At 39.8% G+C, this 16,924-nt stretch overlaps 1 protein-coding gene across 1 annotated transcript in view; it reads right to left on the reverse strand.

The window, feature by feature from the left end:
- The window catches only part of COL17A1 (collagen type XVII alpha 1 chain), a 169,845-nt gene extending 153,053 nt beyond the window's left edge, over positions 1-16,792 (reverse strand). Inside the window, exons 1-8 of the mRNA XM_085869930.1 lie at positions 16,638-16,792; positions 14,340-14,451; positions 13,566-13,634; positions 12,329-12,400; positions 7,317-7,394; positions 6,900-6,938; positions 2,468-2,590; positions 2,140-2,328 (exon numbers count right to left, since the gene is read on the reverse strand). Of these exons, the coding sequence (XP_085726056.1) occupies positions 2,140-2,328; positions 2,468-2,590; positions 6,900-6,938; positions 7,317-7,394; positions 12,329-12,400; positions 13,566-13,634; positions 14,340-14,364 (595 nt within the window). The 5' untranslated portion in view covers positions 14,365-14,451; positions 16,638-16,792. The remainder of the gene's footprint in view (positions 1-2,139; positions 2,329-2,467; positions 2,591-6,899; positions 6,939-7,316; positions 7,395-12,328; positions 12,401-13,565; positions 13,635-14,339; positions 14,452-16,637) is intronic.
- Between the last annotated feature and the right edge of the window lie 132 nt (positions 16,793-16,924).

A 16,924-nucleotide genomic window follows, 5' to 3' on the forward strand; every position in this document is an offset into this window, starting at 1 on the left:
ATCAATTATATACAGAAGAGATAAATAAGAAAGCATTAAGCTTTTGATGATAAAATATATATTTTACAGAATGGAATCAATAGTCTCCCTGATGGTTATAAGGATAAGTGTTAAGATATTGGGTTGAGAATTGTAACAGGCTACCACCGTCTTTTTCGTGATTTATAAATGATAGAACCAGGCAATAACCAAACCAAAGAGTGGAGATGTAATCAGCCTTGGTATTTAAATGGGAAACAAAGAATGTGAGAAATATCAAATAAGTCTTGTTGAAGAAATAACCAGGGTAAAAGTCGATAAAACAAATAAGCAGAGAAATTTAACTACAAATAAGTTGGAGGATGTAAACATAGGGTGTCCCAAATATATATATATATATATATATATATATATATATATATATATATATATATATATATATATATATATATATATATATATATATATATATATATATATATATATATAGGGTGTCCCAAAAAAATGGACTCACATTTTGGCTCATAACTCATTGAATTTTTCATTTATTTTCAGATCAAATTGATGCTAATAATGGAGAAGTGCGACTAGGTTTTGAGGAAAGAAAATTCATCATAAAGTGCTACTGGAGGCACAAAAACATCATGGAAGTTCAAAGACAATTTAGAAGACATTTTCACAAAGATCCACCAATGCGACGCACCATCGCTCACATTAGTAATAAGTTTGAAACAGATGGAACTGTGCATGATGTCCATAAGGAGCGTTCAGGAAGACCACAGTTATCAACCACCCCCGCAAAGGAAAATCAATTGCTGGAAACCCTCCACTGATCCCCACGGAAATCTGTACGACAAATGGCTCGTGAGACAGGAATCCGAAAATCAAGCGCCCATTGCATTTTGAAGTGAATTAATTGGAAAAGTTACATTCCAACATTAATCCATTGGTCCGCGTTATCGGCTGTGTTTGGAACGTGATGGTCGTCAGTTTGAATATTCGTAAACATGCATTTATCCATTTATACATTTAACCATTAATCTTGTTTCTAAGTCAATAAACAACGCATTTATTATCATTTAAAGAGTGAGTACATTTTTTTGGGACACCCTGTAGGTATATGTAATGTGTATATATATATATATATATATATATATATATATATATATATATATATATATATATATATATATATATATATATATATATATATATACATATCTCTGTGTCATAAGAGGTGACCAGGATTGCATCAGGAAGGGCATCCGGCGTAAAACCAATGCCAAATCATTATGCCGATCATAACGGATGAACCGCTGTGGCGACCCCTAATGGGAGCAGCCGAAAGAAGAAGATATATATATATATATATATATATATATATATATATACATATATATATATATATATATATATATATATATATATATATATATATATATATATATATATATATATATATATATATATATATATATATATATACTGTATATACAACACACACACACACACACACACACACACACACACACACACACACACACACACACACACACACACACACACACACACACACACACACACACACACACACACACACACACACACACACACACACATATATATAAACACACAAACACGGATACATTATGTACTGGTAAATACTTACGAAAGCTATTATATTTGAAGTTATAACCTTAACTTAAAGTACGGTTTGTACTAATCTGAACTCAAACTCATGTTATTATATATTTACTTTTCCTGGCAATACAATCAGAGTTGAGTTGCAATTTTGATCATTGACGAACAGCACATCCACAGACAATCAAAACGATTGGAAATCTCAAAATTTGTTGAAGAATCATTTGATTGGTTATTTGATGCATTGCATGTGGGACAGTCAGGTAAAGGTGGAAACTTCAGGGCATCATGTTCCACGATGCCGTACTCCTTGCTGACACTACATCAGGTGGCAGTTTTAGTCGGAGCTAAATCGATTGTGAGTATGACATTGAACTACATCGATCAGATGTGAATGTGATAATAAATGAACAGTCTAAAAGGAATGTTATTTTATAAATATTTATGCTTGTTTTTTAATGGGTTTAAATATTTTTAGGTCCTCAAGGTCAAGACATGTCCCATGGATACACTGCTCACCACCGCCGAAGTCGAAGCTGTTCGTGATCGTTGTGTGTTGTTTCCGCTCGAGCGAGGAGTAACCTGGTGATCGAGGTGTTGCACTGCGCGGGGAGCGTGGAAATGGGGCAGGTGGGGTACGACCTCGCATAGAGTCCACACCTGTTGTTGATGTTACTGTTGTTGTGCTGGTGCTGATGCCTCGCAGACCTGCCCAGCCACATGAACAAAGCTATCTTCCATTACACGATCCCATAGAATATGTCAAACAAATTGATAACAATTAGAAATGTTCTTATTGTACCAAGCGCTTCATTCAGTGTGAGAAAAATCGATGGGGAGCACTCACCACCAGTATGGGTTGAGCTGGGACTGGGAGGAACAAGAGAGGATGGACTCGCAGGTATGGGCCTTGACGTCACACGGCGATCCATGCTACCACTTCCAGACTTTCGGCTCACTCCGCTGCCCTCTGGAGGGAAGGTACATTTATAACTTGCAAAATCGAATATTTTTCATGTATATTGGTTCGTCAATTTTGTTATTGTCTGTCTGTCTGCTTATCACTTACAGGTCACAATTCCAAACCAATCATCATGAAACTTTACCAAGTTGTAGAAGTAGTCTCAACTGAGATACATTTTGAAGTCAAAGGTCAAAGGTCATCTTGAGGTCAAATTTCTAAAATCGTAATTTTTCATCCGATTGACTTGAAATTTGAGCAAGATTTGCATATTGCGTCACTGGATTGGGAAACCAACTATTTTTGAGGTCATAAGGTCAAAGGTCAACTCAAGGTCAAACTTCTAAATTAATCATATTTAATCTGAAAAATCATCAGTATTCATCTGATTAACCTGGAAATCAAGCAGCATTTGCATCACTGAATTTGAAAACCAACTATTTTGAGGTCAAAAGGTCAAAGGTAAATTCATGGTCAAACTTCTAAAATCATCAATTTAAATCTGAAAAACAATCAACTTTCATTCGATTGACCTAAGCTTTGACTCAGATTGTCAATTTTAATATGAATGAAATGGACCATTTGATGTATCCATGGCAACCTATGGAGAGGGGGAGGGGTGGATCTTGCAAGCATCGTGCTCTGCATGACATCTTCTTCTTGTTTGTTTGTTTGTTTGATAAAGAATAAATAAAGTTACTTGAACATTACATCATGTTGAAATTATTTTACCTTAAATAATGCACAAAACAAGACTTTAATTGGAAGCGAATACTTTGATGTCTGAACTCAACCAACAGGTGCTAAATCCTGGACCTTTAAAACTGGAATCCGGGGACCTTCTGATTGAGAAAGAAAGAAAAAAATTCAAAATAATTTTGTTTTTTAACCCATTTATTTTTGCACTCAACGATTACCTATTGGCGCCGACAGTATACAAAAGCTCAACCCATCTGGGAGCTGCCTGGAGGCCACTTTTCAGTAAAAAAAAAAAAAATCCATTTAGATCAAATGCAATAACCAAACTAAAATTACATTAGAAAGCATCTCAAAATGCAAAAACCGTCCGCATCCGCTTTGAACTCAAACTAAATTTTACGAAAACGACAGTTAAAAAAAAAATGTACATTTTATTCATTTTTGCTCTCCACAATCTCATAATAAATGTTTGTTGAAGATTTGATGACAAAAGCTCAAATGGTTAAAAAAAAAAATTGTTGGCCCAGACAGACACACAGACACACAGAGGTGACAGCAAAACCCCATCTTGCACTGTGCGGAAGACAGGCTAATGAACCATGGCATTATTTTCTTCACTCAGCTCTTATGAAACCATAATAGTGGTGAAAATAGCGATGGATATTTGTAGATCATTTATTTTCCTTTCAGAAAATGTACATTTTACTGGATTTAACTGCATTAATATTCTGGAAAAAAATAATCCATTAATCACATTAATATACGTAAATAAAACAAAATAATCTATTCACCGCATAAATATTACATTAAAAATATTTTAAACATTAATATTATGTAAAATCGAAATAATCTGTTAACCACATTAATATGATGTAAAAAAAAGTATTTTAACCGCATAAATATTACATTAAAAATAATATTTTAAACACATTTTAATAATATGTAAAAACAAAACAATCTGTGAACCACATTAATGATATGAAAAAACAAAATTATATTTTAACCGCATAAATATAACATTAAAAAAATAGTATTTTAAACACATTAATAACATGTAAAAACAAAACAATCTGTTAACCACATTAATATGATGTAAAAAAAAAACATATATATATATATATATAATAATAATAATCTGTTAACCACATTAATATTACGTAAAAAAACAAAATAATCTGTGAACCACATTAATATTACGTAAAAAGAAAATAATCTGGAATCTGGATACTGCCCATTTGTTATAGCAGCTATCAATTTTACACGTGTTTTCTTATACACTGCTTGTTTTTATTAATTTTATGTAAAAAGATAAAATTAATAAAAACACATCTCGAGGTGCACATCCCGATCTGAAGCCGCAAGAGGAACTCATTGTGAAATGTCAAAGGAATGGGGTTTGAGAATCAAGTTATCTGCCCTTCCACCGTCAGAGTTCTGGATCTGTGTGACAAATGGCTATCCTGTCCTGCCTAAGAAGACTCAGAAATGCCTTTTATCATTCACCACAACCTTTTCGTGTGAGGCAGGATTTTTTGCACTCAAAGTACTGTTATAAAGTGTTTATTTTTGGTTGGGGGTCCAGGGGCTCATAATATATAGGGCTGCTTGATATGGAAAAGCTTGAAAACCCCTGGCTTAATTGGTGCAAAGTCTGAGCAAAAGGAATGCCAGGGCAGGACCTTAAATAATTGTTGAGGGTCATCTATTCATGGCATATCCACAATGGCCAGATTTTGACCTCCCCTCTCCATTTGTATGTTCCATAGATGCCCCATAAGGCCTCCTTCCCCCCTTCCCTTTCAGCTATTTACTCCCAACGTCACCCTCACCCCCGTCCCCACTGGCCCGTAGTTGTTGGCAACTGAATATTAGACTGGGATTCAATTCAGAATTCAGCTTGCTGATTGCATCATTACTGATGTGCAGCTGTGTCGCTGATGCAGTGGCCCTGCACATCTAGGCAGGAATTTGTCATTTGGTTAGGGTGCTGGTGATAGCTTGCCTACTCTTGGAATACCGTATGATCTTAAAGGTCCACAGAATAATGCCAGCAGGTGGGAAACCTAGTTTAAGTCCATTCTAGGGATGGCACACACATCGATACCTAACACTACATGCGAACACCAATGAGGATGACATCCCATGAAGATGCCAGTTCTTAGATGGGTCTAGATTCAAACCCATGCTGGACAGCTCAAACCGGGGGAGGGGAGGGGGTGAGGGTGGTCATACCTATAGGCCATCCAACTTTGCACCTCGGTACACCTGTATGAAATACAGGGCCTCTTATTGTAGAAATTACTACCCGACTTACATCCATCATCCCAATGGAGTTGCACCCAAAGGTGATGTGGTAAGAAAATTGGTCCAATACATTAGACTGCTCATCAATTAGCGAAACCTCAGACAACTTTCTTATCATTTATAGTATTGTCTCAGCTCTGTCTTTGTCCTCCTTCGATTATATCAAAGTTAACTTTATGGTCAAAAGCACTCGATCATTACTTTGGATGATTGAAGTGTGGACAAACCTTCAATGCGAGCATGAAAACTCAGTCCTTACGTTGTTTACTTCATGGTTTATTTTATCACTCATTGCTTCTCAGTTATGGTATTTTCTCAATTTATTTTATCACTGCCAAAGTCGTTAAATAGGCGAGTGGTTCCCATTTGTTCGTCTTGAAAATGCCGCAATCATTCAGAAACCATAACACTGATACACACATTGTTTGCAATGATTGAAATCCTCCCCCTGGGTGGGGCCAAAATGTCAAATACCAAAAAATGCAATTATGAGCACATTTTAAACATTATTTTTGAAACTTTGAAAATGCAATCCACAATGGGGGGATGCATGAATTTTGCAACGATTTTGGGGGGATTTGTCTCATGGTTCATGCCCAAGGGGCTGAGAACTTAGGGTTATGGGTCATAACAAAAGATATATTAACTCAAAATTTGATATGGGGTCATTCCGAGAAGTACGTTTTGCCATCTTCCAACTTTAATTTTGATGGGAAGTGTGAGGATCCCTGATGGCGTGCCTCATTCCTGGAGGAAAATGTTGCCATCTTTCAGCTTTGCTTCCAGTGGGCAGCGTGGAGTGGCGTGCCTCATTCCTGGTGGAAACTTTTGCCAGGTTTCACCTTTGCTTCTGGTAGTCAGCATGGGTATCTGTGATGGCGTGCCTCATTCCAGGTAGAAAATTTTGTCATGTTTCACCTTTGCTTTAGATGGGCAGTGTGGGGATCTGTGATGGCATCCCTCATTCCTGGTGGAAAATTTTGCCATCTTTCAGGTTTGCTCTTTGTGGGCAGCATGGGGATCTATGATGGTGTGTTTCATTAGTCATGGAAAGTTTTGCCATGTTTCACCTTTGCTTTAGATGGGAAGCATGGGGATCTGGTGCCATCCCACATCATCTCACGATGGTGTGCCATCGACTTTGGTGTCGTTTAAAAATGCAACTGAGACAGAAACGTTTATAAGCAATAACTCCATAGTTTGTGTGCAAAATTTTGCACACTGTTAAGACTCGGACGATTAAATTATACAGTACAAGAGGAAATAAGATGACGAGAAAAAAATGTAATGTCAACTAAAGCGTACGGAAACATACTTGGTGGAAGAGAAGCCATGCTGGATGTGCTGTATCCATCTATGAGGAAGTACAACAACAGGTGTAAGACACAGAGAGAGGTTAACAAAACAGAAATCACATGATCGATTCGACACATCGTGATCTCATTGCAAACTCTGTTATGTGGCAAGATTGTGGGAAGGATTTATTTCGGGTGAGGAGGGAGGTTTATGTGATTTGAGAATGGAGAGGAGTGGGGCCTTCAACAATGGACTAAATCCATGTTACTAGGATACCTGGGCAGGTAAAGCCCACATCTTGGAGTATGCTTTGACATTAATTTGAACAGGGGTTTGTGCGCTTACCTTTACTAGACCTTTCCTGTGTCTCTGGCATAGCGGATACATTACATAGGACACATGATTACAAGCACGTACGGAAGCGAGTCACACTCACTTTCCCGAGTGTGAGAAGCGTTTCGCTGCTGCAAGGATTGAATGGAGAATGAGGGTTCTGTTGCGAAATCCGTAAACGCTGTGGGTGAACATCACTCAGGGTTACCAGAGGCAGAGGCAGATTTAACGTGTCATGGTGAGGTCATGCAAATAACACTGCAAACGCAAAAAAAAGGAGATTCTTGTTCCAGCTCACACAGCTTCGTCTTTAGCAGGAAAAATCAACAAAAACACCGACTAATTGTTTATGTAAACAACTAATCATTTGGACAATGATGATGATATGATCCACACAATTATCATCACAAGCATGGGATTGCTGGTAGAATGGCAGTAATGATGATATCATTACCCACACAATTATCACTTGGATGGGGTTACTGAAATAATGACAGTGATGATGCTATCATGATCAATGCAATTATTATCACTAGGATGGGGTTACTGGAATAATGACAGTGATGATTATATCATTATCCATACACAGTATGTGTAATAATGATGCTATTTAAAACAATCATCCTCAGTGTTATGTTGATGCTGATATTGTGCAATTATTATTATTATTATTATTATTAATATTATTATTATTCTTCTTAGCTCCTGCTGGACATAGTCCAAAACGGGGGCTTATGGATTTTGTCTCGATTTTCATGTCTGTGCGTGTGTGCATGCGTGACTGCGTCCACAACCATATCTTGGGTGTGTATGGACCGATGTTATTCGTACTTGGCACAAAGACAACACATGACGGTATACATTTGCATGTTGTTCTTTTTGGAGATCAGACCGAATGTGGCCAACTGGCGGCCATGAATTTTTTACTTCAATGTGTCCAACTATTTCTCAGATATGCACGGTCCGATTTTGTTTGTCCGATATGCACGGTCCGGACTAACCCTAACACAAGCACAGTACTTGATGGCATACACGTGCACCTCACCATATTTTGTGATCTGATCCAAGATGGCCGACTGGTAGACTGGCGGCCATTTTAGTTGTTGATAAATACGGGCAAGCCCTTTAACTCCGCAGAGCAAAATTACTAAAACAACGGGGACTATGACATTTTATGTTGTGTTTTACTTGTTATTATTAGTATTACTATCATTGACAAGCAAGACTAAATATTATCACTCATAATTTCATTTTGTTATTATTTATTCACCTGAAAGTGCAATCTCAATCATACTCCTAAATCCATGAAGTCATTTGTTATGAGCACAACTCGTTCATCAGATGAACCACAGTAATCAAACTGTATATCATCCATCACTACACCAAATGTCATGCAACATACCGAATTATATTGACAACTAGCAAATACCACACGTCGCTTCGGTGATGGTAATACCAAAGGGGGAGGGAGAAAGGAGGGAGGGGGAGTGAGGAGAGGTGGGTGGAAGAAAACGCAGTGTGAGGTGAGAGGAAGGGAAAGCAGACGTGTGGTGGAGTGTTAATTATGATTCATACCATTTCATCAAAATGATTCTGCACAGAATATCAGTGAAGATGGAAACAAAATAATGTCTGAAATCCATTTTCTACCAGTCATACTACAAACAGGGCGAGGAGACAAACCCTCATCCGGAGACAAACTCGAGTCTGGACAAGTTCGGAGACAAACTCTTGCCGGGAGAAGTCTGGAGACAAACTCCCATCCAGACATGAATACCGCCCGGACACGTCGGGAGTCAAGCTGTCTGGAGACAAACACCGCTCAGACGCGTCCGGAGACAAATACCGCCTGGACGTGTCCAGAGACAAACACCACTCAGACAAATCCGGAGCCAAGCTGGCTGGAGACAAACACTGCCCAGATACATGCGGAGACAAACTTCCATCCAGACATAAACATCGCTCGGACACGTCTCGAGACAAACCCTGCCCAGACATAACCACCGCCTGGATATGTCCAGAGATAGAGAGAGAGGGGGGGGGGAGGGGAGTGTGAGAGAGGAGATCTGGGAGGAGGATGCTGCACTGTATTGGGAGGGAATACAGCAAGGATGGGACAACGAGAGAGATAGGGAGATATGGAGAGATGTAGAGATGGAGAGATGGAGAGATGGAGAGATAGGGAGAGATAGGGAGAGATAGGGAGAGATAGGGAGAGATAGGGAGAGATAGGAAGAGATAGGGAGAGATAGGGAGAGATAGAGAGGTGGGGGTAGGGGAGTTAGCAAAGGGAATATGTTATGCTATATGAAAACACACACACACATGCTTAGCCTATATCAGCAATTTTTTGGGAGTCGGAGGTGGGGGTAGGGGAATTAGCAAAGACAATATGTTATGCAATATGAACAACACACAAACACACACACACACACACACACACACACACACACACACACACACACACACACACACACACACACACACGGCCTATATCGGCATTTTTTCTGGAATCGGCAGGTTGGAGTCGATGTGATTACCAACTGCAGTACTTACTGTGGACAACCCAGAAACCTTGAGTAGCTTCACTGAAAAACAACACTGCACTTCTACAGACGTTTCAGCGATATGTTCACGAACGTTATTCTTTATAAACAGCTGTGTGTGATGGTGGGAAAAAAAAATTGGCTCAGTAATTTAGAAAACACATTAATATGGCAAACGGCTCAGAAATTGCGTGTTATTTCACAAGCACTCGCTGAGGGTGACGGGGCGCGGACCACTCGCTCACAATGATGGAGCACGAACCACTCTCAGGTTGACAGAACACAAACCACTCGATCAGAGTGACGGAGCAAAAACCATTTGCTTAGGGTGACGGAGCATGAACCACTCACTCAGGGTAATGGAGAATGAACAATTCACTCAGGGTGACGCTCAGGTGGAAACCAAGGCTTTTGGGATCAATGGTATCTTCTGCGATGAAGCTGAGTCTTTGGGTCTCTCATTCTCTCACAGGAGGCAGATCAGTGGTCTTTCTGTCTTCTACAGTCTCCTTTCAGGCCTTGTCCCCGCCCCCCCAATATTTCTGCAGGGTGCTCCAAGGTCCACCAAAAAACGCCTTCTGGTGAAACTGCCAAAATCAAGAATCGCTGCTCACCTTCACTCTTTCATTCCTCTGTTTTCCCACCTTCTTCCACACTCTCTTCAATCCCACTCCTCCCTCCAGGTCTTCAAAACAGCTGTTCACCCTCATCTCTTGTCTTCCCCCATCCAAAATCTTGATCTTTACTCCCCTCCTTAACCTACCCCAAACCCACCTCCTTCAACTTTCCTGTTTTCCTTCCTGAAAGTCGCTGTGGTGTCCATCTTGTGTATCCGGCCCCATCCCTCTCCCTTCCACAGATCTCCTATTCTTTCTGTTCCTCACTATTTTGTGTTTCCCTTTCCTGCCCCTCTTGTCTCCTGCCTTGCTCCAGTATGTGTTCTGTATGTGAGCTCTTACACGAGCCTCGACATGGTAATGTGCAAAAAAGCCTCAATGTGCAGCCATTTAATATATGTTGTCAGGTATCCCCATTTCCCAATCAAGCAGTGGACCTCACTCTAACTTGCCCTAACCAAGTTGTTGATAGTCTGGGCTCTCCCGTTTCTCTCATGGTGACCCTCCGATAGTTATTGCAGAGTATGGTCTCGTCGTTGTGAGCCTCACAAACCCTGCCATTTGACGAGCAATGTGTCATCACTCCACACATCCAGGTTCTACATTTAAGGTCACCATGGGGTACCAGTTTGTTTTATACCAGCAAGCTATGGGACAGCATGGTTTGACCACGGTATGGTGCACTTGCTGATCTTCTTCTTGGAATGCATCACCCGATGAACTTCCTTGGTGATTGTCTGATGCCCCAATGGCGACTCCTTGTTGATGTAACTTTTGAAGACGATTAGAAATATGGTTGGGGATGACATTGACCCCCCTCCTGCCACCGCATGCACCCCACCCCTCTTGATGGTGATTCTCTGATGGATAGGATGCTTGAACTTGTCCTGGCAGAGGTGACAGACTCTCATAACAACTGCATTAACTCCATCGTCGAGGAGATGAGCAATGAAGCTTTGAAGCTGAGCAATAACCAATGAGATTGATCATAACCAGTGGCGTCATTCACAATTCTATATGTAAATGATAAACCCCCATGTAGACAATTCTCACAACTCAAAAGGACTGTCCCAAGACGTTTTTGTATGACAGCATTTGTTGTGGGGTGTACTCATTCATACACCCAAGTTCTGATGAAACGTTCATTTTACAACACACGAGTTGGAAACATCACATGACTACACGAGGAACGTGGACGCAGGAGGAGGCAATTCGGCCAATCAAACGTGGACGCAGGAGGAGGCAATTCGGCCAATCAAACGTGCGCTGTATTTCCAATTCACTGCGTCTTCCTTATTATCCCATCCCTCGTGCAGAGGGACACAGGGTTTTGCAATCACCTGTGTGTGTCTGTCTGTCTTTCTGTCTATCTGTCTGGGCCGTAACGTTTTTACTATTTGAGCTTTTGTCATCACATTTTCAACATTGCATTATTATGAGAATGTGGAGAAGACAAATTAATGATTTGGTCAAAAGGTCAAAGGTCAAAGTCACATAAAATCGTCAATTTTCCTCAAATGGACCTGAAATTTTAAGAATTTGCATGTTGGGTCACTGAATTGGTTCACCATTAAAAAGCGAGAAGCCGATTGTTTTGAAGTCAAGAGGTCAAAGGTCAAGGTCACAAAATCATCAATTTCCATCTAATTGACTTGAAATTTGAACAGGGTTTACATCTATATAACGACATGTATGAGATAATATTTTCGCTCATCTTATGTTTTTTTTACTCCTTCATCAGTTTCTGCATGAATGAAAATTCACAGAAAATAAGAAAAATGTCCGCTAGTTGGGGGGCTGCAATGCCCACCCATGGGAATACCCTTAACCTGTTGAAACATTATCCCACAAAAAGACACAAAGTATGAAATAACAATGATATCAAATACATTGATTATGTTTATGACTGAAATTGGTGGTGGTGTCTTCATGGGTAACAGCCATGCCCTTACCTGGGATACCAGTGCTCTGCATGCTGTAGCTGGACTTCTGAACTTGGGTCAACAGGCGTGATCCAGACTCCCCTTGACATCAAAAGGAAAAAAGAACTTCAGCAAAATAAATCCAAATACAGTGTACTTGATCCCCTTAATTAATAGGAAACATGATGGAAATGCTTATTGATCAATGTTTTTCGATATAATTCGGGAAGAAACCCCCTCATGGTCCCTGTGTCCTCGTGTTCCCCACGTATCACCGTTTTTGCTGTAACAGGTGAGCAGTTGTTTTTATTTCAAAGGATGTGAACTTGTTCATATTTATTTTTATACGTTCTCTCTTCAATATTTCCTTTCCATTAATATAACACCCATTTTATCCCCAAAAACTCATTGCTTTAAAGGCCTTTGTTTACAAGGCTTTTGTCCGTAGCTCAATGGAGTAGTATTCTCCACTATGGGTTGGTGCCCCAGCATCACATCTGTCTATCCTGGATTATGTGTAATCTAAAGCTATTGAAATGATTGGCATATCCCGTGTTGAGGCCGAAGCACAAGGTATGTTTCTCTCACATCCGAGGTAGGTCAGTGGTCTCTGATTTTTAACCGTCTATTCTAAAATATTGCTCTCTCTGCAATCAGTCCACTCACCCCCCCCCCAACCCCCCAACCTACTGCATGATGCACATGTTCTTCCGGTCACCCCCATCTTAGTTGTATTTACAAAATCCAGTCTCACTGCACAACTGAACTCCTTTTTTACTCACTTCTCCCATTTATGAACGACCTTCCACAGACTGTTCTGTCTCACTCTTTCCTCCAAGGAATAAACTAAGCAGTGCACCACCATTTCTTGTCATCTCCAATTCTATCCCATGATCTTTATTACCCCAATTATCCTTTCCTAACCCAACCATCTTACTTGCTAGTTTCAGTTTCCTCCCATCCTCCCTCTCCAATTTGTTCCTGCTCATTCAATCCCTTTATGTTTGTCCAACTGTCAGTTCAACCATGCTCTTCCATGAACATCGCTGAAGAAGAGTAAAAGGATGTTGGCGTGAAATGCATGGCCATCATGGGCAAGACATTTCGGAATTGAACAGAAATTGTTGCATGCCGGTCATTCCCCACCTTCCCCATAAAATCGTTGTTGGCATCTTGGCCTCCTAACTTGTCTGTTGATATCAAACTACAGTTGACCTCAATTGGAGACAAAATACTGTTGTCGTTGTTGTTGTTGTTGTTGTAGTACCTTCTCCAGAGCCGTATCCCAAGTCCTGGGTGTTCTCCTGCTTGTTTGGTAATGGGTTGAGCAAAGACTCTGTGAATAAACAATTCAGTTATAATATTTGTAAAATACCATGGGTAAGTTTAAAATAACATGCAGGACACTCATTTATCTATCATACAGGCCGAGCACCAGCTTCTAGAAAGGAATGGAATGACCGAGAAACTTTCTATCAGGATGTACACAACCTAAAATCAACACCCAGCCATATATCAAGAGAAAGACAACAAGAAGTAAGATTACCAAAAATATGTAAACACAACTCAAAAATATGTTTTAAAAAACCCAAAATATGTTAAAACCACCCCCAAAAAAAAGTAAAAAAATTCCCAAAATATGTTTAAAAAAAATGTAAAAAAAACAAACAAAAAACAAAAAATGTAAAAACATCCCAAAAATAAGTTCAAAAACCCCACAAAATGTTTTTTTTTAAGTCCCAAAATATGTAAAAATAAATACCCAAAATATGTAAACACAACCCAAAAATATGTAAAACAAATTATATATATATATATATATATATATATATATATATATATATATATATATATATATATATATATATATATATATATATATATATATATATATCCCATTCAACTGATAAGGAAAGATAATCACCCAATATCAAACGTAATCGACACTTTCGTGAGATTCATTGATAAACACCGATAATGATTACGTTTACACTTTAGTTCGATTTATTGATAAACACCTATATGATGACGTGACACTCACCTAAAACTCTGTCCAGGTCGGCCATGGTGTACACAACCCGGCACTAACAGGCAAGTGCGAGGTTTTGCGGGTCCAGTGTAAGGAGGAAGATCCAAACAGGTCGCCTTTGGTCCTGCAATGATATTTTAAAACTTCTTTACTCAGTTACTATTCACTTCGACGTGACCATGGACGTCGAGTCAAACTTCAGTTAACGTTTGGGTAAGTGATACAAAGCCTGGCTGTATGAACCCAAACTTTTCATCTGTTCGGAGTACTTTGTTAAACTTGCATAATCAGACCCCTTCAGGAAAGATTCACATAGGTGTTCGATCATAAAGATGATAAAGGTATTGATCAGGAGAGATTGACATGGGTGTTCGATCATAAAGGTGATAAAGGTATTGATCAGGAGAGATCGACATGGGTGTTCGATCATAAAGATGATAAAGGTATTGATCAGGAGAGATTGACATGGGTGTTCGATCATAAAGATGATAAAGGTATTGATCAGGAGAGATCGACATGGGTGTTCGATCATAAAGATGTAAAGGTATTGATCAGGAGAGATTGACATGGGTGTTCGATCATAAAGGTGATAAAGGTATTGATCAGGAGAGATCGACATGGGTGTTCGATCATAAAGATGATAAAGGTATTGATCAGGAGAGATTGACATGGGTGTTCGATCATAAAGATGATGAAGGTATTGATCAGGAGAGATCGACATGGGTGTTCGATCATAAAGATGATAAAGGTATTGATCAGGAGAGTTTGTCATGGGTGTTCGATCATAAAGATGTAAAGGTATTGATCAGGAGAGATTGACATGGGTGTTCGATCATAAAGGTGATAAAGGTATTGATCAGGAGAGATCGACATGGGTGTTCGATCATAAAGATGATAAAGGTATTGATCAGGAGAGATTGACATGGGTGTTCGATCATAAAGATGATGAAGGTATTGATCAGGAGAGATCGACATGGGTGTTCGATCATAAAGATGATAAAGGTATTGATCAGGAGAGTTTGTCATGGGTGTTCGATCATAAAGGTGATAAAGGTATTGATCAGGAGAGATTGACATGGGTGTTCGATCATAAAGATGATAAAGGTATTGATGAGGAGAGATTGACATGGTTGCTCGAGCATAAAGGTGATAAAAGTGTTGATGGTGTATTTTACAAAGTGATAACATCTATCATGATCCTTTTGTATTTTTAATTGAGCATGGTACACTAATCCACACGAGAAACGAGTAAACTTGAATGAACATTGCCGAGTGTGCAGACTACAAGTGGCACTCAACAAGAAACGAGTAAACACATTAGTGCTACTCAACGACCTACCCACTTTGTATGGCCTCACACGAGATGTGCACTGCACACCTTTTGTCTCATGGTGCACCGAGTGTGGACACTGTACAGCTTTTGTTGTCCACTGAGTGTGTACATGGTCGTGCCCTGTTTGCGCACTTGGTGTGTACACCTTCGTCCTCTGCTTGACATACCTACGGTGTGTTGAGTAACCAAGTTTCTCGAAGAGAGCTCCCCAAGTGATTTAAGCACTCAAGCAAGCAAGCCGTTGGTAAGGAACGGCTGGCTTGACAAGTGCTGGCTATCTGCTTGGTTACGAAAGACACCTCCAGGTGAGTACACTTCCATCCTCTGTTGGAGAAGTTACGCTTGTAAACCCAATGTGGACTCAAGCAGGTCGGTCTTCACGGAAAGGACATCCATGGCGATGCATCGTGTAAATGGAGAAGCCTGGTGTTGGCTTCACGATGAAGGCGGCTGGCTCAAGATTTTAAGGTCTTGAGTTCAAAGCCTCAAGCACCTGTAAACCATTGAAATAACACCAGGTGGGTTGACTCAGCCTGTCATCCTTCCTAAGTCGACAAAATGAATACCAGCTTACAGGAAACAGGGGCACTGCGTCAGGAGCGCAATCACGCTTCCAGAAATGACGCAGCCAGCAACCACAAGCTGCAGGCGAAACAACAATGTATAATATAAATGGAAGATGAGAAAGCCATCAAAGTTTTCATCTTCATCACGGAAAGGCCCCACGAAGGTGATGATGATGAATGGGTTGCTTCTTTACCATCACATACTTTTGAGTTTAAGGCATGGATGGAGATTTAAAATCAAAATCTTGAACCTTGTAAATTGTAAGTATACCTTATGTCCTGCTATCAAACAGACCTTCCAATACATGTTGATATATATATATATATATATATATATATATATATATATATATATATATATATATGGTCATAACTTCTGAAAGGTCATAGAGGTAATCAAACCAAACTCACCTGTGCTGGTCGAATTGCCTTTACCGAATACAGAGAGCCTGCACCTCCATCTATAAACTCGGCCAGGAACCGCCTTCTCAACCCCCTACCGCTTCTTGCCACCCCATCCACTCAGTAACACCTCTCCGTTACACACTCCACTGCTTGATCCCCCACCTCTCTCATCGCAGACCCTCCTCCCTTTTTGTCTCCCTTTTACTGTCAACTTCCTCCCACTTTAGACCTCCCCACCCACTCCTTCCCCTAAGCTCCAATGTCAGCACTCAGGAATGCAAGACGCATGACCA

This window comes from Eptatretus burgeri, chromosome 1 (genome assembly GCF_056783735.1).
Source record: "Eptatretus burgeri isolate ZD-2024b chromosome 1, Ebu_testis_v1, whole genome shotgun sequence".
Lineage (NCBI taxonomy): Eukaryota > Metazoa > Chordata > Myxini > Myxiniformes > Myxinidae > Eptatretus > Eptatretus burgeri.